At 62.0% G+C, this 25850-nt stretch overlaps 2 protein-coding genes across 3 annotated transcripts in view; one reads left to right on the forward strand and one right to left on the reverse strand.

Annotated features, from left to right (window-relative positions):
- Positions 1-9574, reverse strand: part of AHNAK2 (AHNAK nucleoprotein 2) — a 33287-nt gene extending 23713 nt beyond the window's left edge. The window contains exon 1 of the mRNA XM_064486333.1: positions 9463-9574. Coding sequence (XP_064342403.1) covers positions 9463-9517 — 55 coding nt within the window. The 5' untranslated portion in view covers positions 9518-9574. The remainder of the gene's footprint in view (positions 1-9462) is intronic.
- A 5885-nt stretch (positions 9575-15459) lies between these two features.
- On the forward strand, positions 15460-21233 carry CLBA1 (clathrin binding box of aftiphilin containing 1). Of its 2 annotated transcripts, none has more exons than XM_064486334.1 (6): positions 15460-15554; positions 15875-16626; positions 17683-17828; positions 19065-19194; positions 20266-20379; positions 21032-21233. In XM_064486334.1, exons 2-6 carry the CDS (start codon positions 16114-16116, stop codon positions 21191-21193), a joined length of 1065 nt encoding a protein of 354 aa, XP_064342404.1. In that variant the 5' UTR covers positions 15460-15554; positions 15875-16113; the 3' UTR covers positions 21194-21233. The 2 variants fall into 2 exon arrangements, with proteins under 2 accessions (XP_064342404.1, XP_010996912.1); XM_010998610.3 differs by having other exon boundaries at positions 15991-16626.
- The last annotated feature ends 4617 nt before the right edge of the window (positions 21234-25850 follow it).

Consider the following 25850-nt stretch of genomic DNA (forward strand, 5'->3'; position numbering starts at 1 on the left):
GTCTGTGGGACTTTGGGTGTGTCAGAGGGTGGGCACCACGCCAGCAGAGAAGCTTCACTCCCAGGAATTGTAATACTCTGAGGGGCCTCCAGGAAGTGGTCGGGGGAGGGGGCAGAGCAGAGGAGTGGTGTGGTGCTGGCTGGGGGATCTGGTGGAGGGGACGCCGAAAGGGGGGTGTTTGGCTGGATGACTTCCCCACACTCACCTTGCCCACTGGGCCCCCGACTGAGCTAGGGACTCTCCCGCCAGCCCCTAGCCAAGTGGGAGTTCTTAGGGGGCCCAGAGAAGGGCCGCTCAGGATGTGGCAATTTTGCTTAGAACTCAAGTTGGCTTCCAAACTGGCCGCCCCTGGGGCCCAGCTCCAGCCTCCAGGTCTGTAAGTCAAGAGGGCCGTGGTGGGACTGGGGAACCCTGAGACAGGCAGGGAGGGAGGGGAGCTGCAAACAAAGGGGCGGGCCCTAGATGGTGGCCTGAGCGTCCACTCTTGTGTGCACGTGTGTGTACGAGCACAAGGGTATGTGCTCATGGGGTCTTCACGCTTGTGCTGGGGGTGTGTGTGGACACACGTGTCTGGGCCTGGGACCCTCCCTGGAGCTCCGGTGCAAAGCCAGCCCAGGAGCCGCGGGGTGGGAGCCCTGGAGGCAGGCTCACTCCTCAGGGGAGCCCAGTGCCCACAAGAGCACACGGGATGCTCGGCCTCACCCCACCCTGGAACCTCATGTGAAAAGTGCCAAACTCGGCTGACTGGTCATGAGACCTTCAGACTTTCTGCAGCAGCACCCGCAGGCAGCCGAGGGCCTGCCCTCTCCTCCCTGGTATTTCTCAACATAACTCTGCTGCTCGGGGTGCGGCCTGGGCTCCTGTCTGCCTCCAAGGCTCCAGGAAGGTGGGGGACCCAGCGTCGGTCTGCCTGGACCCCTCACCCTCACTGCAGCCCCATCTGTAACCAGGATGTTTCCACAACACTCTCTCCCAAAACACTCCTCTGTAGCTCCCTGGGGCTGCCCGTTAGTCTTCCTGGCCTGCCAACATCTGCAGACTCCCAGCCTGCACCGTTGCTGCCTGGGCCCCAGAGCTTCAGGACTGTGTTTCGGACCAGGCTCTCCCCCATGCCCTGGCCTTTTCACAAGCAGTTTCCTCCAGTCTCCCAAACCAGCTTGGCCAGCCGCTATCATTTTTGGCCACTGCCTGGTCCCTGGTCCCTGGTCCCTGGTCCCTGGTCCCTGGTGCCTGGAACATTTTGCTCACAAATACTCAGAGCCTGGCACACAGTAGGTGCATACTAAATGCTAGTGCAGGGAGCAGGTGGGTGGAGGCAGGGAAGGAGCTCGCAGATGTGGAAGGTGCGAGTCCCTCCAAGCCTGGGGGTGCAGCGGGGTCTCAGGGGCTGGGAGGGGCCCCAGGAGGGCCAAGCGCTTCTCCTTCTGCATGTGGAGAAACTGAGGCACAGGCAGGCACGTCAGCCCACCACCCCAAAGGGCCCAGTCCCCATGCTCCTGTCCACCGCAGCAGGATAGAGGGCCTGAGCTTGTTTCTCTCTGGGCTGAAAGGCCAGCGCCCAGACTCCCAACACAGTGTGGCTCCGTGACAGGGCGGCCCCCACAGCCTCCCAGGGTCCCCAGGGCACCCAACTAGGACAGCAGCCATCATCTGCCTTGGGGATCTGCCTGTCTTGGGATTGAAATGGCCGTCCTGTCGCCCTTGGCTACCAGGACCTGACGAGCCTGCCCTCCAGCATCAGCTGGGGCCAGGCAGGGTCAGGAAGATGCCTGGCCCAGCTCTGCCACGCCCCACCTCTGAGCCCCTACCCAACCCCCTAGGCCTGCTGGGTGGTGAGGTGGTCCGCTGCCCCACGGCTGCCCCCAGAAAGGGGGCAGGAGACCAGGGGCAGGGCAGGGACAGGGGACGGGGCAGCCGCTTGCTTACCGAGGCCGACGTCCTCCCAACTTGCCCAGAAGTGAAGCTTTCAGTCTCCCAGCTCCCTCTGGCTGTCCTCCCGGACTCCTCCCCTCCGCAGCCCCTCCCTCTGCTCCCTGGGCAAGCCCCCCTCGCCCCACCAGAGGGAGTGGGCATGGGCGGGCCCCTGACAGGCCCCTCCAGCTGGGCCAGGCTCTGCCCCTCCAGCTTCAGGATCTGGGGACCCCCCGCCCCCTCTGTGCCCCAAAAGCCAGGCAGCTGACTGGGGGAGGAAATGCCTGCCCAGCACAGGGGTGTGAGTCACTACCACCAGCCCTGCCTGGTCGGGTTCAGTCCAGTCCAGTCCTGCCGTGTGGACAGACAGGTGGACAGACTTGGATGGCACACAGGACCGTCCAGCAGACTGGGCACAGGCCCTGCGCCTCAGTTTCCCTGTAGGTGCTGGGGCAGAGGCAGGGGGCTGGCTGGGCTGGGGAGGCGCAGGGAAGGGAAGGGGAGGTGGACGGAGACCCTCCCAGGAGAGGCCGAGGCCTGGCACGGACCCCTGCTCCCTCTGGGACCTCAGCGCTACACACGGCCCCTCAGGCTCCACCAAGCCCTCTGCCACGGACAAGGCCGCAAAGGCCAGGCCGAGCACCCCCGTAGCCAGGGCCAGTGAGCCTGGGGACGGCGGCCTTGCCCCCACCCCTGCCTGCCCACGCTCCCCGAGGGCAGCCTGACGCTGCCGCCTCCGGCCCTCTCAGCAGAAACCCACCCCTCGAAGTTCCCGGCATCTGGGGAGCTGGGTGTGGTGGGGCCCTGGAACCAGCCTTTTTAACAACTCCCCTCCCCAGTTGTTTGGATGTAACTGGTGGCTGAGGAACACATGCTGAGGAACACATGCTGAGGAACCCCAACTTGCCCACTCCCAGAGCCCAACTGACTGGCCCTGCCACCTCCTGTCACCTCCTCCTGTCCCCTGGACTCCAAAGCTCTGTCCCAGGAACCCCCAAGGGGGTTGAGGATGGCTCGCGGGCCTCTCCCAGCTCCAGGTGTCCCAGCATGCCTGGACAGGACAGCAGGTTGCACTATCTGCAGATCTGCTGGCTCCCAGGGCTGCCCAGCCCGGTGCCCTGTGGGGTGGGTCCCAGCTGGCTGTGGGCACCTGCAGTCCACCAGCAGTTTGGAGCAGGCTGGCACAGCGGAGGTGTCCAGCCTGGGGCTCAAGGGCAGTGAGGGGTCAGGCCCAGCCCCGGGGGAGGGTCAGCCTACACCCGCACTCATACCCCTGCCAGCCAAACCAGGTCAGGGCCAGTGACGGTGGCTGCACGCAGAGCTGGGGCTCCTTGGGCAGCTGAGGGTAGCGGGCACCAAAAGAAGCCATGGGGATCCGGGCCCCACAGTGCGACACCAGAAGCCAGGAGTGGCCTGCAGTGGGGGGACAGCAAGGGGAGGCCCCCACCGGCTGGAGGCAGAGAGCGCTGGTGGGAAGACAGGGCGAGAGGCCCCGGGACGGGTCACCAGTGCTTGAAGGAGGGACCGCACCCAGGCCCCTCCCTGCCTCCCCCCACCAAAACCCTAACAGTCACAAACAGCTCTGCTCTGTTTACAGTGAGGCAGGAAAGCAGGCCAGGCCTACTCCCACAGCCCAGACGGTTCTGGTTCTCACCTGGGAACTCTTTGTTTATGGCCTGACACCCCACCCGACCACCGGCACTGCCCCGGGGCAGGGCAGGCTGTTGACTCCGCTGGAGGGAGGGGGCGGGTGCTGGCACAGAGCAGGGTCACCCCACCTCCTTCTCTCCTGAGCCTGGATGCTCCAAACCAAACTCCCCCATCCTCCTGAACCCCATCACCTCCCCTGCTGCCCCGCACTGGGCTCTGGACCATAGTGACAGGCGCCCACCCAGGCAGCCAGAGGGAAGTGCACGGCCAGACCATCCCCTACAACTGGTGTGTGGCCTGTAGGCAGGCCCCCCTGCAGCCACACTCCTCTCCAAAACCCTATGCTCTGCACACCCCTACCCATGCTAGGCCCTCTCCAGACTCCTGACATGTGCACGTGCCCCTGCTCTGTCCCGAGCAGCCTCCTGCCTCGGACCCCAGACTTTGCCCCCAGACCCTTGGTGGTGCTGTGTGTGTGTGTGGCTCTGGGGTGAAGGGAGGTGGGTGCTGGCAGGATGGTGTGGACAGTGCTGGCCGGGGCGCTGGGTGGGACAGGAAGGAGTCAGCTGGAGGCACAGGGCTCTGGGTGGGACCACTGTGACCTAGTAGGGGCAAGAGTCAGAGGCCCATCCCTCACCCTGCCCCTGGGCTGGCATCCAGTCCCAGAAGGGTGAACCTGGCTCCCCAGCAGATAAGGGTTCTAGGTGAGGCCCTGCCCACTTGTCTCAGCTCCCAGGGACCCCACCCACCGGATCCCTGGCTGCAGGTGGCCAGGCGGGTGCTGGGCCAGCTAAAGAGGAAGCGGGCAGGGTGTCTGCTGAGCTGCCACACAGGTGGGCTGTCCTGGATCATGCCCACCAAGCCCTGCTACACAGACAGTTGTAGCTCAGTGCCACTTGGACCACAGGCTCCTCTTCGGAGTCACCATAGTTAGGGGCCAGGGGCAGCTGAAAGTGAACCAGCTGGCAAGGAGGCCAGGGAAAGCATGGCATTCTCAGGGAATGTGTCATGGGGGAGCCCGGCGGTGCTGGTGCCACCCAGGAGCAAGGCCTGCTTGGAAGGGAGCCACCAGGAGGGGTCCCACGCCAGGTGCTCCTTGAGAGGTCATCCTCCTCCAGCCCTGGAGGGGTCCAGTGTGTCTGGCGGTTCTTAAACAAGGGCATTGGCCAGGGTCGGGGGGGTGCGGTGGGGCAGAGGGCCCCGGGCCCAGTGCAGGCGGCCCACGGACTCCCACCCTGGGGGCTTAAGCCCAGACAAAGGAGCCTTGACCTGGCCCAGTGGGCCGTAATGTCCAGGGCCTCCTGCCCACCCAGATACCCGCGCCTGGGCAGCCCCTCCAGCGGACACTGGGGCTGAGGGAGCCCACCAGCCCACTGCTCTGACAGGGGGGCGAGGCCCCCACAAGGGCCCCACCAGGCGTCCTGTCCCTGGTGCACTCCCTTCTGAGCCTCACCCCAGCCACGGACACCCGCCTCTGGGGCTGTGTCCAGGCGGGAGCACGGCTCGGACCCTTCCCGGGACTCCTGGCGGTTCACCCAGCCTAAGGAGTGGGCAGCCTGCCTCTGCTGGCAGCTCTGCCTGCTGTTCCATCATCACGCCTGGGCACCCGGGAGACGTGCCTGCCCGAGGCCCTCCCAAACAGCTCTCCAGGGAGAGGGCCCAACGCTGCCCCTCACCCGCACCCGGCACGGGCACACTGGGTCAGCGGGGCCTCCTTTGGCTCCCCGGAGGGCAGGAACCAGAAAACCCGTGGGTGCAGCAGGGCACCACCTCCCACCTCGCCCCAGCCCCTCAGGCCTTCTGGGCCTAGCTCCATCTTTCCATTTGAGAAAATGCTTCTGACTATGAAATATTTATCCTGGTGAGGTGGACATTTAGCCGCTGCCTGTGCCTCCAAAAAAAGAAAAACAAAGGGAAACCTGGAGGAAGAGGTAGGAGTGGGCAGACGGGGCGTGGTGGAGGTGGTCTGAAGGCTCCCAGGGTGACCAGACTGCCCTTAGAATTGAGCGATGAGGGAGGCGGTCCAAGGGAGTGTGGCCAGCTCTCACCGTGCATCCCGCTAAGGCTCCCTGTTCACACCCTCCCCACTCTCAGTCCTCAGCACCTCCATCGCCCCCTCCTCCTCCCTGCTGGGCCCCACCCCTTCCCGGGGGACTGCCCTGAAACCCTTCGGAGTTACTGGGTGCCCTCAGAACATAGGCCTCTCTCCTAACAGCCTAGTCCCTGCCTCCTTCCATCCTTAACCCCTGCCCCCAGACCCGCCCTGTGAAGCTGCCCACTGTTCCCTAGTCAATATTCCCTCCAGATCTCTTGCTCGCACTGGTCTCCCCACTAGGCTGTCCTTCCTCCAGGAAGCCCTCCCAGATTTCCCTGTACCCCAAGGCTGCACTGATGGCCAAAGTTGTGCCTGATTGCTGAATGAACAATGGTGAACCCCTGCTCCCCGACTTGTGCACTCCCAAGACCCATGGCCCCTGGGATGGACAAATGGACAGATGGGTGGGCAGACAACCCCCTTCACATTAGCCCTAAGCACAGGGTCTGCCTCCTCCTGCCCTCGCCCAGGCAAAGGACCAAGCTAGGGAGATCTGGGCTTTTTGCCCCTGAAGTGGAGGCAGGGGCCCAGATGGCTCTTGCCACACCCCACTTGCCTGGGGTTCTCCTCCATGACACCTCCAAGTCCCCATGCCCAGGCAGACCAGCCCCAGGCTGAACTTGAAATACAGAGGCCTTCGGAAAAGGGCAGTCACAGGAGAAGACACAGAGAGGGTTGGAGTCTGAAGGAAAGCCAGGGCTGGGTCCAGCAATCTAGGGGGCTTTCTGGAAGAGGCAGCCCCTAGCCAGGCTCAGGATGGAAGAGCTTGGCAAAAAGGAGAGAAGGCCACAAGGGCATTCTTGCCGGAGGCCCAGCCACTCTGAGCCTCAGGTGGAGTGGGTGCACAGGAGGAGGCACTGGACCCTCCCATCCACTGCTGGGCCCTGCCCCCTTCCTGAGGCCCTGGGGCAGGAGCTGGGCTGTCTGGCCTGTTTCCCAAGGAAAAGAAGTGGGGGTGTTTTCAAGGATATGCATGCCATAACCATCGGTGGCTTTGAGAATCATCCTCATTAAAGTGTTGGCCAGTCAGTACCCCAGCCCAGGATGACCTCTGGGGTGTCCTTCCCAGTGCCAGCCCCTGCCATAGGCACTTCCAGGCTGGAGGGCCTGTTGCCTATGGGCTCCCTGCCTGGTGGGGCAGGGCATGGCCGTTTTGGCCCCTGCGGAGACCAGAGAGGCTCCACGTTGGTGTGGGGCTCTGCCTCACTGCCCTGAGACTCAGTGTCCCCGTCTGCAACATGGGTTCACAGCCCTCCACCATTGTGGACAGTACAGAGGCCAGCTCGCAGGAAGGGCAGCCTAGCTCTGCCTCTCTGCCTGCCTGGGCTGTGAGCAGCTGATTACTCCAGCTCACAGATTCGAGATCCAGCCCATAGGCCAGAGTCCAGGGCTGTCCAGAGGCTGCCCTCCACCCAGTTGAGAGGGGTGAGACCAGCACAGGGGATGCTCGGCATTGCACTGCTCTTGGGGAAGGCCCCAGCGCCGCCATGGCTCCCTGCCAGGGAGAGACAACCCAGACCCCCATCGTGGTGTGTCACCTGCACCTGGACCTCTCTGGACCTTGTGGGGGGCTTCTCTGGGGAGTGTGGGAGGGGCCTCAGGCCAAGATAGGGGCTTGTAGGTGCAGGGCTGAAGCCCAGGCCAGGAGTGGGGGCTCCCTGTCACTTGAACTGCCCAGGACCCAGTGCTGCCCCTAGAAAGAAGGGGCTGCCTCTGGGATAGGAACGGGTGTGGCAGCTGGGGCCTATCCCAGGGTGAAGTGGTTAGTGCCTGCATGACAGTGGGGCACCAGGGCAGAGCCCCCTTCCCACGCAGGAGCGGGGGAGGCCGCCTGGGCAGGCGGCAGTGGGGTGCTGCTCAGACTGGCCAGGCGCAGCAAGGTGGGGCGGATCCCTGCGCTGGTGTGCTCCCAGCGCAGCCACCAGGGGTGGCCTCCGTGTGCAGACAAGATGGGAGATGGCTCCATCCCTAGGCCCCTGGCTGGGGTACAGACAGGCTCTGGGAGGGGGCTTCAGAGGACCTACAGCAGCTGGCCCAGGACGGCAGGTTTGGGCTGGAGGGAAAGATGAGGGAGGGGGAAGGCCTGCTAGGAGGGAAATGAGCCTGGAAATGGCCTGGACTGAATTCCAGGGGACCTTATCAGGAATGCAGGCCCCGAGGCCTCCTGTGAAAGGGTGGGGAGGGCCTGGGAATCTGCATGTTGGGTAGAACCCCCTCCCGCCAGAGGTGCTGATCCAGCAAGTCTCCACCCAATGCCTCCTGAAAGCCACGAATTTTATTCCCTTAGAGTGGCTGGTTTTGCAGGCTGGACACAAGGAAAAACTGCCCAGAAGCCAGAGAACCACAGGTCAAAGCAGGGAATGAGGGCCTCAGCTGGGGAGGGGCACCCAGCACAGGCCTCTGAGGCAGGAAGGTGGATTACATGGCCCGAGACCCTGCAGCTGGGGATTCTCTGGGAGGCCATGAGTGCGGAGTAGGCTACTGTGGGAAGCTGGAGGCCCAGCAATGACCCCCGAATTCTTTGGGGCCCCTTTTCTCTCCCTGTGATGTGGTGGATCCCCAGTGATGTGGGCCAGGGCCCTCCACAGTCAGGAGGGAGCTAGGGGACCATCACTCTCCCACTGGCTGTCTAGGGAGAACTGGAGCATCGTGGGCTCCCATTTGGGCAAGGGGGGCCCAAACAGGAGGTCATCTGGGCCTCAGTGCTAACCAGACAAATGGGCCATAGTGGCTCCTGCTGCAGCTGGAGGGCGTGCCCAGGCCAAGGGGCACCCACCCCCTCTGTCTCAGCAGTGCTGTCAGCATCAGTGATCTGTTTTCCCCAGGGACTGGGGTCCAGGCTGTGCCAGTGCAGTGTGGCCCCAGCCCCCCTTGCCGGCAGCTGGCCAGGTGTCCTGGGTGTGGCCAGGCTGCCGCATTACTGCCCCAGAGCTGGACAGACTGCCCTCCAAGATCCAGAGATACCCGGGCCCTGGAACCAGGCCCAGTGCAGGGACAGACAGATGACAGACTGACGGAGAGCACCTGGTTCCCATTCTGTGGCCAGAGGCGCAGAGGGAGGTTGCTGCCCATGGGCAACACCCACCTTCCCTTGCCCAGCACTGGGGGACGCTGTAGCCTGAGCTGACCCTCCCACAGGCCCCTCACCAAGCTGCAGACCTCAGGTCTAGCCCTGCCATGGTCACCACCTAACCAGAGACCCAGATACACAGTAGCCACACGGTAGACCCAGACCAGACCAGACCAGCATCCTTGACCAAAGCCAATAGCCCTAACTCCTGCTCCAGCCAGGCTGCTCTCCCCCAAAACAGGGCAATTCTGGCGGTAGGTCCCAATGGCCTGGTGGCCCACAGCAGTCATGCCCCACTCACACGTGCATACATACCCAGGCGGCTGCCTCTAGGGACGGGACAACGTCCCAGAGAGCTACAGCAGGGGACAGTGACAGAAAGGGAGAGGCAGACAGGGACAGTGAGTGACAGAGGCAGAGGTGGGGAGCGACAGCGTGAGTAGTAGAGACGAGGCAGCGACCCAGAGAAGCAAAGTGAGCGGCAGGGACAGAGAAGGGTGGGAAGCAGAGACAGGGACAGGTAAAAGGCGAGACGCAGGAGGAGGGAGGCAGAGACCCGACCAGCCCCCGAGGCGCAGAGACGCGCCCGAGACCGCGGGCGGGTCCCCGAGTCTCCCCCACCCCTGCCGGCGCCGCAGCCCGCCCGCACTGCGCGCCCCAGGACCCGCCCGGCGCGCGCCCGCGCGGAGCCCACCCGCCCCGAGGGGAGCGGGCTGCAGGCGGGGAGGAGGCGCACCGCTGCCGGGGGCTCCGGGCCAGGTGGGCAGCACCATGTGGAAGCAGTCGCACATCGTGGCGGCCGGGTGGTGCGGGCCGGTGGCGGCCCGTCGCGTCCAGTCGCAGGTCCCGGCTCCGGCGTGCGGGTGGCCGGGGTGCGGGCGAGCGCCGCGCTCTGCCTCCGCCGCCCTGCGCTGCCGCTGGCGGCCGGCCGCGGACTGCGGACGGAGCCTGCGGCCCGCAACCCGGCCACCACCCGGACCCCGCCCCGGCCCGCCCAGCCCACGCCGGGCCACTGCGGAGCGAGGGCGGGCGGTGCCGCCGGCCTCATTCAGCCCATTGGCTGTTTCCAGACCGGCCAAGCCACGCCCCTGCCGGTCCCCAAACAGATCTGACCCAGGCCCCGCCCCCTAAGGCTTCGCCCCGGCCCCGCCTCTCAGGCTGGACCCCGCCAACATCCCACCTCTAGTCCGACTCCAGCCCTGCCCTTAGGTTGGCCTCGCCCCGCGCCCCCAAATGGCCTTCCTGAGTTCTGGGAGTTGACTTTGGACCCCTGCCAGGGAGGGGTCTCCACACGCCGCGCCAAGCCTCCTGGACTCGACTTGCGCGCCGCAGTCTTGCCTCCCAGTTCAGAGACAGACGTTTTAGTTTCAAGCTGCGGTGCGGGGCACCCTCGTTTAGGGCCACTGGGGCAGCGGGAGCCCGGGAGGCATGTCATCTGACCCCACTATCCCTGCCCTGGGGGTTCCTAGTCTGGAGATGTGCTCTGCGGGGTAGCACGGTGCAACGGCGATGGTGGGTGGAAGGGGGTCCTGGAAGGCTCTGGGCAGACAGTCTTAGCTCAGACTTCAGGAGCAGGGAACAGTGTTTTGCACAGAAGCAACACTGTAGCGTGTGTGCAGAGGACGGGAGTGAGAGAGCCCAGGTTGGTTCATGCCGCTGAAAGTTAGGCTGTGGGGCTGGGGACAGGGGGCAGGGAGACTGGGCACTGGGAGCTGAGCAAAGACCACCCTGGTGGCTGGGGATGTCCCCAGGGGGACACTGATGGAAGTCAGGAGCCCTGCAAGAGGGTGGGGCTCGACCAGGGAAGGGATGTGATGAGGGAGAGGGATGTGGGATGTTCTGGAAGCTACAAGAGGGGACTTGGTGAAGACTGGAGTGGGGACTGGTGGGGGCCACCTGGGCTCTAGCTTAGGTGTTGGGCAGAGGGTGGCATGTCTTGGGAAGTGAGGGGGCAAGAGGGAGTCCTGTTTTCCGAGGAAGTAGGGAGTTCGCTGAGGCCTAGCCTGGTGCAGACCTGAGGAAGGGAATCGCGGGGGTGCAGGTCCTGCTGGGGTTCGGGGTGGGGAGCCTGGGCCAGGACAGACCTGGGAGAGCGCAACCACCACCAACGGGACCCTTCCTGGGAGCTGCCCTGGAATGGTGCTGGCAGTGCTGGAATGGATGGATGAGACAGACACACAACTTTTCCCAGGGCAGAAAGAGGCCAGGCTGCAATGGGAGGGAGGGCCACACAAAAATACAGAGACACACAAACACTTGTAGGTGAGATGACACACACTCGCACCAATACACAGGTCTGCTTGGATATGTCCCCCCACCCATAGACAGGCACACACACACACAGATGCTTGGGAACACGCTCATACACATGCAGCCACTCGGGCCCAAGTGCCGGCATATGCACAGTGGGATGCAGACACACACACGTGCACAGATAGGTGCACACCCATCCTGGGCTCCCTCGGGGATGCGCATGGCCGGCCAGGCCCGGGTAAGCCTGCCTAGCCGATGACTCATGCCTGGCAGTTCCCGTTAGCCGGGCTGCAGCCGGGCAGCCTTCCAGCTGCAGGTCAGGCGGACACACACATCACTGCCGGGAAGACGCCCTGGCAGCCTCCCGCCCCTCAAGCCCATGGCACCATGAGGCGCAGACCTGTCCTTCAGGTGGGGGACCCTGGGGCCTGGGTCTCACTCCTCCTGCCCTGGTGTTTTCTCTTGGGCCAGGCAGCATTGCCCTGGGGCCAGAGACCCTACCCTGACCATATGGGAATCTATGACTCGTGGGCGCAGGGAGAGAGCTGTCTGTGCCCCCAGGTGTATCTGGCATCTGCCCAGGCCTGTCAGGGGGTCTCCGCCTGACTGTCCTCTGTGGGCATGACTCTGGCTGTGCGGGCCTGGGAACAAGGGGCAGTCCGTGCAATCGGCACAAGCTCTCGGTCTCCCTGCCCTAATAGGGATGTGACCTTGGTGCAGTCATGTGGATCCTTGGCCCCCATCCAACTGAAGGGGCCTCATCCCTTGTGACTCGTCCCGATTGCCCAGCATGATGCACCCAGGGCAGTGGTGGCTCCTGTCTGCAACGCAGGGAGGGGAGGATGGAGCCTTGGGCATCTCCCTGACCCCCCATAAGCAGAGGCCAGAGGAGGGGGTCTCACCTGGCCGCTGAAAGAGAGCTGAGGTGCACACCGCGGGCCCCTATGTGGACAGTCCCTGCCCAGGCCCAGTCCCTGTGCAGTTGGGTGGTCCCAGGGACCCTGGCCAGCCAGGGCTCTGGGAAGGCTGGGTCAGGGACCTCCCTGGGGCCACATGTGCCCTTGACTTTGGTGAGGGCTGAGCGGGCTTACATTTTCCTGCTGGGGCCTAGCTCACTCTGCAACCTAAGAATTGACTCAGCACTGCCTCAGGGCCCCAGATTCAGGATGGGGGTGGGCAGAGACACCCCGCCTAGCCCAAGGGGCTGCCCCCTCCCCTCTCCTGCCTGCTCTGAGGCAGAGGGCTGGCATCAACAGCTGTGCACCATTTCATCTCTGGGAGGGTGTACCCCTCAGGCAGTGTACCCACAGATGACAGGGGGCAGCTGTGTAGAGGGAGACTACCCACAAGTTGGCCCTCACCCCCAGGGCCAGCCAGACTGGGCCCTGCCTCCTCCTGCCTGATCCCTCCTCCCAGCCAGGCCCTGGGATCACAGGGCTGGACAGAGAGAAGGCAGCCCCGGGTAGGACCTCTGAAGCCCAGCTATGCCACCCCTCAACCTCCCTGTTCTCCAGCCAAAGCCAGCCATGCTCCTGCCGCAGAGCCCTGTGCCACAAGGAGCTCCTGGCCTCACGCTCCACTACAGCCTGTCCCAACGTCCCCCTCTGGGGACAGATGCCCTACTGCAGAAGGCCAGAGCAGCCCAGCATGGCTCGGGAATAGCTGCCCCTCCAGAAGCATGGAGACTCGGGCCGACTCACAGCCCCCCTTGCCCCACACCGTTTCTGAGTGTCACCCCGTACGGGCAGGAGGTGGCCCATGGGGCTTGTGCAGCACCCCATGCTCTCTCCTGTTATGATGCAGGGGCTCCACCTCCTCCACCCTGGGGGCCACACCCCAGCCCAGTGGTCAAGGGTCTCAGGCTTGCCTGCAGCCTCCGGAGGCTAGATACCCATGTACTGGGGGTGCAGGGCACTAGTGGGGCCAGGGTGAGGAACTGGGGCTGCTGACCATACCTCTGCTGGCCCCAGCTGCTCAGCAGAGCCCCCAGCCTGTCCCCACCCGCCTGGCTGGCTGCTCTCCAGGCAAGCAGGGATGCCCAGAGCATCAATCATTGATGTCTCTGTAGGGCAGCCACAGTACTGCAAGCAAAAATAGCTCTGCCATTGTTGTCCCTGCCCTAGCCCAGCCCAGCTGGAGGGGCACAGCACGGGAGTGGGGGCATCTGGGACCTCCCCGCTGCCATCTGCCGTCCCACACAGAGGCGGTGGTGGAAGGTCTGCTGGACCCTGGCCTCTGACTGCCTCACTCTCAAGCTGAGCACCCGCTCCAAGCCTGTGGACGGGCGCCCTCCTCGACTCACCCTAAGGACTCAGGGCAGAGTTCACACGGGCTCTTTCTCCTGACCACACTGCATCCCCCTCACAGCACCTCAGCGAGTCATGGCTTGGGTCCCCCACACCCCCACTTTAATGGGGGGACCTGCCCCCTCTGGCCAGTCTCCCCCAGCAGGTGAAACCTTTCAAACTTCAACAGCTGCCCTCCTCGCCCGCCCTCCTAGAGGCCTGGACCTCGTCTAGTGCCCCATGCTATGCCCAGTCCGCCCAGACACTGGCCTGGGGAGCCAGGGACCACGGTCAACTACTCAGGCCGCCCCTCTCCTGCAGTCAGGGCCAGGCCCCCCTGTCGGGGTCACCTCTGCTGCCTCCTCTGAGTCATGGCTCCCCAAGGCAGCACATCCTTGGTGGGGTGTCCAGGAGTCAGCCAGGTATCTGAGTTTCCTGTGGCTGCTACAGCAAATAACCACATATGCAGCCCTCATTTATTCTCTTACACTTTCGGGTGTCGGTAGAGCTGCGTTCCTTCTGGAGGTGTGTTTCAGGGGCAACCCACGTCCCTGCCTTTTCCAGCTTCTAGAGGCCGCCTACACTCCTTGGTTCATGGTCCTGCCTCTCTCTGACCTCAGCTTCTGTCTTGCCATCTTCTCTCTCGGACTCTGAGCTTTCCCTCTTCCTCTTGCAAGGACCCCTGTGATGACACTGAATTCAGTGGCCTAACCCAGGACCATCTCCCCATCTGAGAGCCTTAACTTAATCATGTCTGTAAGTCCTTCTCCCTTGTAAGGTCCCGTGTTCACAGGTGCTGGGAGCCAGGCTGTGGGCTCCTCTGGGAGGTGTTTTCAGCTTCCACACCAGGTAATGCAGAGCAACCCGCCTTGGGCCTGCGTGGTGCCTAGGTCATCTCATTCTGTCCCTGGAGGCTCACAGAGGCCTCACTCTTCACTGATGTCCAGACAGGGTGTGGGGTCAGAAGGCCTGGTCTGCGCCCCAACAACCCTTCTCGCTCAGGCCTTTGGGCCTGGGCCTCAGTTTGCTCACCTCTACATGAGGACGACATGCCTCCTACCCCTTCCCAGCTGCCTGGACTGTGAGGATGGCCAGGACAGTGGATGGGGTGGGGGTGGGGGTCCAAGCAATGGGTGGACAGCAGGGGACTGCTTTCCCTGGGTGATGTCGAGGCAGGAGAGAGCCAGTGTCTGGTCACCTTCCTGCAGGGTCATCCTGGTGTCTGCTCAGCGCTGGGCAGTCTGACTGCATCGCTCAAAACACTGCATTGCTGGTGGTTGTGCCCCTCAAGAAGCGGGGAAGAGAGGAAGATGGCTGAGGTCCAGGCTTCAGAGAATGATCTCATCTGGTAATTTTTTAAATGGAAATTTTCAGTAGCTTGGCTGAGAGGGACTAGGGAGAGAGCAGGTGATTCATGCAAACAGGACAGGGCCCAGGCAGGTCCCAGGAAGACTCCAGGGACAAGGTGTGGATCAGCGCTTCAGCCACGGCCTGATGGCCACATCTGAGAAGGGCTGATTCCATGAGACTGGGATGGGGAGATGGGGAAAGGCCCGGAATGCCCCGGGAAGGGCAATGGCAGGAGGCAAGGCTGGCCCATTAGTGCCCCTTGCCCTGGGGCCCAGACTGGCCCTGCTCTGCCTTGGGGCTGGCTGGTGACCAGGTCGAGAATCGGGGGGGCTACATGGGACCCGAGAGGGAGGGGTGGCGACCCTCTCCTGCCCGCAGGCAGCGGACCCTCATCCGCCTACACTTGGAAGGACTAGCTTCTGGAGATTCAGGATTTGGCAAGACAGACGGCCCTCGTGGAGAAGACATCACACGGCTACACAGGCGCCCCCGACCACCACCACTGCAGCGGGGCAGCGGCACGAGAGGGAGGCCAGGGAGGCCAGGGTCGGAGGGCAGCAGCTGGCCGCGGGGCATCGGGGTGTAGCGGTGTCGACGGTGGGGGCAGCAGGCGCCCGCTCACCCCCGGCCCGGGGCCGTGTAAGGCGTGCGCTGCACGTTGGGCAGCGGCACGGGGGGCTCGTTTAATGAAACACGAGCCTCTCTTCGCACAGCGGCTGAAGTGCCGCTCTCTCCAGACACCCGGGTTCTCCAGGCTCCGCCGCAGCAGGGGCGGGGCCTGGCGCTGCCACGCCCCCGCGGCGCCGGCGTGCTGACGTCAGGGCTGCGAGCGCCGGAAGCGTGGCTGGCTCGCGTCGTTGCCAGGCAACGTGCCGGCGCTGGCCGAGGGGACGCGGGGCAGCTGCTTGCACACGGGGGCCGAGGTGGCGACGCGGCCGAGGTGGGTGCCGGCCGGAGCCGGACGCCGGGGTCCCAGCGCGCTGGGGTTGCGAGTCCTCCTCTCGAAAGCCCAGGCCAGGCCCGAGCGGGGGGACCTCAGCAGCCGCCTCGGACCTTAGTCCGCCCCGCAAAGGGTCTACCCGAGCCCCCGACCCAACTCTCAGGGACCCCGGGGCGCCGCCCTCCCGCGGGCGCCGCGACTCTCCCCGACTCTGCCAGACTGGGCGCCGCAGACCCCTGCCCACCGCGGCCCAGGCAGGACCCCGCAGCTCGTCCACCTTCCCAGGCCATGCTGACCCCCAGCACCTCGTTGGTCTCTAGGACACGCCCCTGTGCTGGACCGTCGCCCAGCGTGTGGAGGAGGAAGCTAGGCAGCGGCTCCCGTCACTTTCCCCTGGGTGATCAGATTGTGTACGTGATTTGTGTCCGTTCCACAGCGACTTTGCTCCCACACCGGGCCGTCAGTACTCCTGAGGAAGCCGCCGGCAGCCGCTGAGCACTGGGGAGCAGGCGACCGCCGGGCCTGTCCAGCCCTGGGCAGCTCCGGCACAGCAGTGTCTATGTCTCCTGAGCGTCTTCCCAGCGGGTCTGTGCGGACCTGGCGGCACCAACACACAAGGCCAACAGGAGCTGGGGGGGCAGCTGGCCAGATGCCCCCTCTCTGTGCGTTTTTGAGTGAACTGGCAGAGGAAGCAGGGGAGGTTTCTAAAGACAGCGGTGCAAGCCCGGCACCTGGGAGGCAGAGCGGTGACGCTGGGCAGTGGGCGAAGACCTGCTCCCTCCTTCCCTCCTCGGGCGGGGCCGCCAGGGTCTCTGGGCGTGGCGAGGGCTTACCTACCCGCAGTGTCGGTGGCCCAGACCCAGGGGAACGCAGCGGTGCCTGGGGGGAGTTTGAAGGCTTCAGGGAGTCCTCGGCCAAGTCTGAACAATTCTCTCGGTCCTTTGAGCTCCCAGAGAGGCCCGCAGAGACTCAGCTGCCTAGAACCACTTCTGCCCCAAAGGAGTATGGTTCTCGCCAGCCTCACCAGGGTGGACCTTGGGCGACGGGAACCGCCACCATCTCACCTTCTGAGGTATTTCTAAAGTACTCATCTTCACCATGTTGCAAAGGAAGTGTTTTATATGCTGAAAGGCCCGTGGACCTCAGGCTTTGGTGGGCTGGCCAGGGAGGGGGTCTGCTGCTCTCTAGGCTTTGGTCGTGGGCCACATGGCTGGCTGTCCTGTCCTCCTAAGCCAGAGATAACATAAGGTTGCAGAAATGGATCGCCCCAGGGGGCAACACGGGAGCTGGGCGCCTTCTGTGCCCACTCCTCCCGGGTCTGGCCACATCTGCCTCCCGCCTCCACCTTCCCATCTGCCCACGTTCCATCAACCAGGCTGTGCTCTCCTGGCCCAGTTCAGGGCATGTGGGTGAAGTGCATTTTGTCGGAGTCGTTAATCTATTTAATTGGAAAGCCCCACCAAGGGCCACATTTCAGTGTGTGTTTAGTGACCAGGTGCTGGAGACAGCCTGGAGAGCCCAGGACTCAGCCCCCTTTCTCTGCCCTAACCTCCAGGACAGGACTGTCTTCCAACTCAATTAATATATCAGGGAACAATCTGATCATAATGTGAACTTTGCAGGAAACACCAGGTAAATGCACCTGCTGAATGGAGGCCCGTGCAAACACATACACCACACACACTCCCACTTCTCCCAGCCCACCTAGGTGTGCCTTACCGCTCCTCATGGGGGTTAGGGTCCCCACCTTCCAGCACTTCCCACCCACTCACAACCTGCGCACTTTAGCTCTTTTTCTGGGAAGTGCTGTTTATTGGAGGAGGGGTGGGTTTCTCCCTCAACACGTGGGAAGACTGCTCACGTTTTTGCTGGGAGCCTCTCTTTTCCCATGTGTCACTGATGAAGTTCATCAGTTGTGTCCTAACTGCACTCTCCCCACACAGTCTGTGGTCTTCGTTGCATGATTCTGCGTCAAGCAGGGATTGTTAGGCAGGAACACGTCATGTCATAATAGCAGTAACGGTATCATCGTTTACAAATCTCATTTGTACCCAAATTATATATTTGGAATAAGGTGACATAACGTATGTATTTCTCCTGACTTTGGTATTTTTTTTCTCTTTTTCAGCTCCTTCTCAGCTATGAGAACATTTTTAAGTTTGCTTTTCAAGAAGTGCCCATCCAGCAGGTAACTGAAGCTGTTTCCACCTTAGACGGTTTCTTAGAAGCAAGCAAGGAAGAAGCACCTGGCCTTGAACCTGTGCAGACACTGTGGTAAGGAACTTAAGCAGGAGCTAATATTTCTCCCAGCCGCTCAGCAGTAATGCGTTTGGTCGAAATGGTGGACGCGGGGGTCTTTTGTTTTTACCTCTGTAGAGTGTTGTCTCTCCTGAAATTCTGCCACCTTTGGTCCCAGGGCCAAAGGACCAGGTAGCCCAGGTTCAGGTTCATGCCCTGCCACAGCCCCTCCCCTCAGGCCCCGCCCCTGCCCCCCTTCCCTAGCCAGTGCCCTGGAGACATTCTCAGCCAGGGGTATCAGCCCTCCTGTGCTCCTGGGGTGCCTGGCAGCCTGACACTCCCTGGCCAGGTCCCTAAGAGAAATCACAGAGGCAGTTGTTTGCAGATGGCCACTTTCTACGACGCCCTTTTACTGAGCACTGAGAGAACAATCAGTTTAACTCAATTAAGCGATAGCCTGAGACCAGCTGGACCCAGGCCCCAGAGGGAGGGGTGAAGGCGGGTGGGAGCTGGCCTCCCTGCCCCCCCCCCATGCCCTGCTGATCAGGCTGAGACCTCGGCAGAGAGCTGTGCGGGCAGACCTCCTGAGCTCTGGCTGGGGTCCAAGCCCACGCCTGCCCAGGGCACGCCTGGCAGAGGCCTGGGCACAGAGGCCAGAGCCTGGCCCAGGGGGCTGGTGTGCCCTGTGGACATGCTGCCTCCCCAGGTCATGCTCCAGGCTGGCAGGCGGGCGGCATGAGTCTGGGGCACCCAGAGGTGGTCCTGGTGTTGGGACCGGGCAGACTGGACGATGGGTGACAGGAACACTATGGAGTTACGTGCGGTCTGGAAGTGACTCTACTTGGGGCATCTGTTCCCACTGTAGCTGTCTGTGCACCCGCCCTGCCTTCTCTCCTGGAGGCTGCAGCAGACACTCGTGTTCACTCCTCCTGGTTTTGAGCGTCTCTGTGGCACCCAGCATGGCTCTAGGCACTCGAGATCATCAGGGAACAAGATCAGAAAAATATCTGGTCTCGCAGAGCTTCTGCCCTTGGAGGAGAAACTCAGTGATGAAACGAGCCACTTAGCACTAGGCATGTGCTCTGTGGGGCGGAATCAAGCAGGAAGGAGGGGCAGTGCTGGGCACTTGCAGGGTAGTGGGTGTCTGAATAAATGAGCAGACAAGTGAGATGGCCGGGCTCTGTTCTCAGGACTCTAACAGGCCAGGCGCCCTTGTGCTTCCATTCTGAAGCCTTTCTAGGTTGCCCTATAATGATTGCACCTCTTTTCCAGTTCTGAATCTAGAAAACTCTGGAGAGCTCTTCAGAACTCCAAGACCATTTTGACTTCCCAATGTCTCTGGAGTGAGTCCCGCTGCCAGGAAAACTTCCTCCTTGTTCTCGGAATTGATGCTGCTCAGAAGGTGAAGTGACATAGGTGGAGGTGGCTGGGAGTCTCCTAGGGGTCGGCTGGACTTCACAGCAACTTTCCAGCCACCCTGTGGCCACAGCACATCTCAGGGTCCCCCACCGGGACGAGGGCGGGTGAGCCTTGCTGCTAGTGGGGAAAACGTGCAGGTCTGTAGAGGGGCACACCTGCCCAGGACCCTGACTTCCTCAGGGGGTGACTCTGGCAGGGGAGGCAGGGGAGGGGCAAAGCAGGGTGGGGGCCCCTTGTCTGACTCATTACACACCTGCCCTGTGCCAGGCCAACGGGCATCCAAGTGCAGCCCTGCCCTCGGCGCCCGGTGCCAGGGGTGCAGGGCAGAACATGGTGATGTTGCAGCAGGCTGCCCAGGAGTAGCCGTGGAGGGTGGATAGGGGATCGCTCTCTGCTGGGGGCTGCAGGGCGCATCTGCGCCACAGGAGCTTCTGCAGGTGGGGGGCGTGGGGCCGGGGCTCCAGCATGAACATGGTCAGGGTCCACAGCGGGTGTAGGCGGAGGTGTGGGGTTAGCTCAGGCAGGTCCTCTGAGGTGCGAGGCGGCAAAACCAGAGCAAAGATGGGGTGGGAAAGGCTCAGGAAGGCCACGGCAAGGGCCATGGCTGACCAGTCTCCTCGAGACCCAACTTACATGACTCAGGAGTTATCAGAGAACATGCAAGTTGCAAGGAGGGCTGTCTTTCAGTAACCAAGTTGGCAAAGACCTTTTTCCATTTTTAGTATTATGGAAACTTTCAGGCATGGGAAATGCAGAAGGGGCCAGCAGGCAGGCCGGGGGAACATGGGCACAGGAGTGGCTGCCAGGGCCACACGGGGCTGGACCCTGACAAGGGCCGCCAGCTGCCGGGTCTTCCTCCCATGGAAACGGGGAGGGGGCGGCAAAGACCTCGGTTGAGAAGGGGCTCTGTGGTGAGGGGTAGGGGCGGGGCGGGCTGCCCACCAGTGCTGGTTTACAGGGAGACACACTGAAGGGCCTGGGGTAAAAAGGAAAAATGGGGGAAAAGCACCCTCCAGCGCCCTTCCTTCCAGCCCACACTGCTTTGCTCCCTCAGAGCCGTTCCACAGGCCAGGGCCACACGCAGGAGGACCCAAACCTCCAGGGGCGTGCAGAGTCCACGGCACGCAGCTGCCATCTGCCGCACTGCGGAGCCCTGATCCAGACCCAGGTGAGCCGGTCGGAGCTGAGCCGGGCAGCTAGGAGGGTGGCAGGCCCGGCCCCAGGGCTGGGTGGCCGCAGGGTCCGTGCAGCAGCTTTCCTCCGTGGTCCAAAGGCTCTGCTAGACCCGCAAGCACCGCCTGTCAGGGTGGGGCCCAGGCGGGAGGAAGGGGACTGGAAAGGGGCTTTACCAGGCCGAGGAGAAGCCTCCCCGGGAGCAGGGTCTCCCTCCCACCTCCGGACCAGGTGTTGGGGGTGGAGGGCCATGACTAGGCCCAGAGGGGCCTGTCCTCCAGATGCCCAGGATGAGCAGCTCAGCTGGGGTTTGCTCTGGACGCACCCCGACCCTGGGAGAAGATGGGACAGCACACGGTGGTGTGTCTGCCACCAGGCTCTGATCTGGAGTGGGGGCCACAGGCCAGGGTCCAGAACCCTTGGGAGGAGGGGGCCGACATGGCCCTGGGGCAGAGTGTGTCCCCCTTGGGGCGGGTGCTTCAGGAGTCACAGCCGTGCACTTCTGTCTGTTGCACCTCCGTGGTGACAACACTGGGTATAGACCCCGGGGGCCCAGCGGCAGGCGCGGCCACCTCAGGGGACAGACAGGCCGCTGGCATTTCTCATGGTGCATGTGCTGGCCCCGACCCGTCCTTCTGTCCTGCCAGCTCACAGGGACACCTGGCAGCAGACAGGGCAGCCTGATCACATACAGCCTCTTCCTGAAGACCCCCTTCCACGGAAACCGGCAGTTCACAATTCCACGGAAAAAGAAGATTTTCACTCCACGTAATCTAAAAATGACATTGTTTAACAGTGATGTTTGCTAAAGCGGAAGGACTTTGTATCTTTATGAGGAATTTTCCATTATCTTACGAGTTTGGTTTGGTGCTGGAAACCAGAACTATCTTGTGGCAGGGTGGTCCAGGGACCCACCCTGCCCCCCCCCCCCCCCCGCTGGCTCCTGTGGGGCTGAGGCTCTGCTGGACAGGGTGCCCCTTGTCCCTGGGCAGAGCTAGTCCTCACCTGTGCCCCCAGGAGCCCCACCCCAGCCTGAGGAACAGTGGTGGCTCCTGAGTCTGGGGCCCCAATGCAGTGAAGGCGCCTGGCCACCTGCCCTGCACCGTCCAGGCAGCCCGTGTTTGGGACTGTCCCCAGAAGCAGCCGTCCTGGGACCTGGAAGGTCCTGCGTGCGTTACAACTGCGCTTGTCCCCAGCCCCGGGTTCCAGGGCTGCAGGGCATGAGGCGGGGGGCGGGGCAGGGGGTGCTGTTTCCCCATAGTGTGTGAGCTCGTCCACGCCTGCACCCACCTTTGCCTGCCTGCCAGTGGGCAAGCTTCCCTGGTCGTCGGCTGAGGAAACCCCCTTCCCAGGGCAGAGCCCAGCCATCGGCACTGACTTGTAAAATTTTATGAAGTAAAACAGCCTGGACGAGCTGTGTTCTTGCTGAATCGCCCGCTCCTTGGGGACTTGGGCTGGAAACCCTGTCATGCCAGCCTGCCAGGCAGCCCTTGCGGTCCCTCGGAGAGGCCTGGGTGTCAGGCGGGCAGGACTGGCACACACACAGAGTGGGGCCCCAGCCGTCACTGTCCCCCCCAAGGCCCCTCGAGGCTGGGAGACCACAGCTCCATCAATGCAGGCGTCAGTGGCACAGCCGGGACACAGTGGTGACAGCAGATGTCACCTGTCACTTGGGAGGAGGACCCTAGTGTCACCCTGCACCCCAGCACCCCCCACAGGCCACCTGTCATGTCAAGGCTTATGTTAAGGGTAACAGATTTTTTTGGTGCCCTATGTTTGGGAAATCTGTCTTACGCTCTCATCTTCAGCCAGAAAAAAGTGGGAATTTGGAACCTGCTTTTCTGCCGTGCTGCTTCCATCAAGGACAGCGCCTGCACTGGGGCCCCGGCCGGCAGAGGCCAGCTGGGACGTGCTGTCACTTCCCACCTTTGCTTGAAGTTAGACATGAAAGCCCCAATGAGGCCACTCGGCCTCCTCCCCCCCAGATTCAAACTTGGATGCTGGCACTTGACTGTCCCCACAGCTGCCCTCCTGCCCTGCTGGCTGTAAGCCATGCCCCCTCCCCAGCGCAGTGTCCAGCAGGACTGTCCCCACAAGAGCCCCAGATTCCGCAGGTCCCAAATCTCAGCTCCATTCCCATCCCCACTGTGCTCCTCCGCTACCCAGTCCTCAAACCAGAAGCCCTGCCCCCCTCCCCACTCCCCATCTAATCAGGAACCAAGTCTGGCCCTGAGTCTGTGACCTGTTGCCCAGGCCATCTGCCCCAGGAGGGGACTTTCTGAACCGGGAGAGACTGGCACACAGGTAAGTGCTGACTGGTCACCTCTGATTCAGATGTACAGCGAACAAGAGGCAGTCGCTCACCCTGACCAGAACAAGCCCAGTCAGCTACAAGGCCGCAGTTTAAAGTACACAGAGCTGACGATACAGACAAACTCAAGACACCTGAAGCAAGCAGTGGACGAGGCCATGGCCGCTCTTAGCACCAGTGGCGGAGCAGAGGGAGAGGGCCCAGCCGCAGCAAGCAAGGCTTGGCTCCTCGCTGGGCCAGCAGGGTCCAGTCCTGAGCAGCCCCAGTGGACAGTCCGGGCCTGTCCTCCAGGCCTCTGTCTTCGCTGAGCACTCGGAGTAGATGCCAAGGGTGGGGGGTGAGCTGCAGGAAGTCCCCCCAGGGAAAGGCAGCCTCTCCCAGAAGGGGGCGGGGATAGGAAGTGAGAAGGCCTCTGGCGGGCACTCTGGGGTCCCTGCCACCAAGTCCAGAGGTTGCGCAGGGCAGCTGAGTACGCACTCTGGGAGTATTCTGGGCCCTTAAAGGCTAGGGAAGAGGCAGCAGGAAGACCTGGAACGGAGAGTGGAGAGAACCCTCCAGTGATCTAAAAATGTAAAAACATGGCTCAGGCTCCTCCCCAGAATTTTGCCAATGCTCAGACCGCAGGCCCGGCTGCAGCTGCAGTCCCGACACCACCCTCGGAACTGGAGTCTGCAGGCCAGGGCGACTCCTACTCCAGGAACCCGACAGGGTATCACTCACTCTCTGCTGTTCTGTGCTAAATGCCTAGCACACAGTAAGACATCACAAGACAGCGACCCATGGTCAGCAGCAGCAGAACTAGAGATTGCCCAAACGGTAACTCACGAGACTGTAAAACCAAGGCAGAAGCAGTGAGGCTCTAGTGAAAAGTGGACAACACAGGAAGAGATGGAAAGTTTCAGCAGAAACATGGACGTTATAAAAAAGAACAAGATGAAATGCTGGAAATAAAAACTATGGTATCATAAGCAATGATCTTCAGATGGGTTAACAGAAGACCAGACACAGCAGAACAGACCAGCGACCGTGAAGACTGGTCAACAGAAATGCCCAATGGAACACAGAAAACAACAGTCCAAGAGCAGACAGTCTAACCTAGTGTAACTGGAGCCCCAGAAGCCAGAGCAGAGGGAAGAGAGAGCAGGAGAAATGTTCAGAAGTTTAACAGCTATCAACTTTCCAAAAGTGATGGCAGACTGTGATCCACAGATCCAAGAATCTCATGACCCCACACAGGATGAGTATGAAGGAAGCCCTACCCACGCGTCGTGACTGAGGTGGCCACATGGAGCCACGTGCGTGACGGCCGTGTACAGGCCTGCACACACGTATGCCACCAGCTTGACCTCACTGACCTTGGCAGAAGACCCGTCTCTTCCTGTGGACGGGGAGCACTTGTGTGTAGCGGGCCACACCCAGAGCCACTCACCAAGGCTCCATGGGCGTCACAGAGGTGGGTTTGGGGATACAGGCCTGTGGGGACCCCAGCCATGATGCAAAAGAGAGCCCAGCTTCCTTGATGCCCCCACACTGGAGGTGTCTGAGGTGACCATGCACATGGAGGCCGAGAGACGCCGAGGACCCAGTTGTTGGAGTCTGCCAGCCCAGGAACCAGCCAGGCGGGGTGGGAAGCAACAGACAGCTAGGAGGACATGTGACAATGCTTATTCAGAAACCAGGTGGGGATGAAAATACAACATCAAAGCCGGGAGGAAGCCGGGGGTCAGTTTAGAGGGAAATTCACCAAGTCCAGAAAAGGAACAGAGCTGCGATTAACCGCTACCCGACACAGCAGTGTGTGCCCCAGTTTCCTGACTGTGAGCTTTCTAATCTCCTTCTCAGTGACAGTAACTTCGTATCACTCATCGTCCATAAAGATAGCACGATGTATGTTTATTATTGATGGTTCAGAAGTCTTCCAACTTAAGGACTCACCATTGACCAAGAGGTTGTCAGGGCTGGGAACACTTCCAGAATCTGTGTGTGCAGAAGCAGCTGCAAACACGTACCATGACCCACTGTGCACAAAGCTTCCCTCACCCGGAGCCCAGATCTGCGCGAAGCTCTGCCGGCCGGCCAGGGGGACGGGAGGAGGCGGGGTGAAGATGGCGGCCACACAACTGCAGCTGGCACTTTCCTTCTGCAAAGTGGACAAAAACACGTGGCCACACGCACGTGGGAAATTGGAGGGAGTCCTGCACATCCATGTTCAAACCCAGCATCAGCAACTGGCCACCTGCCCCCGCTCCTCTCTGGAGATGCTCTGATGCTTCCGGGGGGTCGGTGTCCAGGTGCCCATTGGCCAGCCCGGCTGGGACGGCAGAGAGGTCCAGCAGAGCCCCACCTCGCCCTGCCTGGGACTTCTAGACCATCAGCAACACCAGGGGCCCCAGAATGACAGTGGGCAGCTGGGGAAGAACTAGGAAAAGCAAAGCAGGGCAGAGAGGCGGCGGGGCTCAGCCACGCCAGCAGATGGGGCCCTGAAGCCAAAGCCGGGGCACAGGCGCTGCCCACTGCCCACCCCCCGCCCACGTACTGTAGGCCCTGCCGCTATTCTGCAACCGAGCAAATTCCCTGTAGACAGAAATGCTAGAGGCACAAAGCACTGCTTCAGGTGTGCGGCTTATAAAACACACTTGACCCAAGGAGAAAATACTTTTGAATCTGAAAGAAGCACCTCGTGGATGCTGCCCAGCCCATATCTCACCCACAGCTCCCCGCGCTGCTGGGGCCCCAGCCCCGGCCCAGATCCAAGGGCCCCGTCCCACACCCATCCCCCGCCGCTGCGCCGGGGAGGGGAGCAGTGTGCCCCTGAAGCCCCATGCGGTCGGGTAATGAAGACGTCCCGGGTGGGGGAGAGCTCAAGTGGTGGGGCGTGTGCCCAGCGTGCACAAGGCCTTGGGTTCAAGCCCCAGTACCTCTGTTAAAATAAATAAGTAAATAAATAAACCTAATTACCTCCCCCCTCAAGCAAAAAAAAACCAAAAAACATTAATTAAATATATTTTTTTAAAAATTCATTCCCCTGCCCACCAACACACCCACCTGAAACCCCTTCCCGCCCCCACTGGCTCCATTAGATAATCTGGCTGAACTGAACCAGAAAAGCAGATCCACTCAAGGATTTAGACATGGTAGGTGACTGACAACACATG

The sequence above is a fragment of the Camelus dromedarius genome, chromosome 5 (assembly GCF_036321535.1).
Source record: "Camelus dromedarius isolate mCamDro1 chromosome 5, mCamDro1.pat, whole genome shotgun sequence".
In the NCBI taxonomy this organism is placed as follows: Eukaryota; Metazoa; Chordata; class Mammalia; order Artiodactyla; family Camelidae; genus Camelus; species Camelus dromedarius.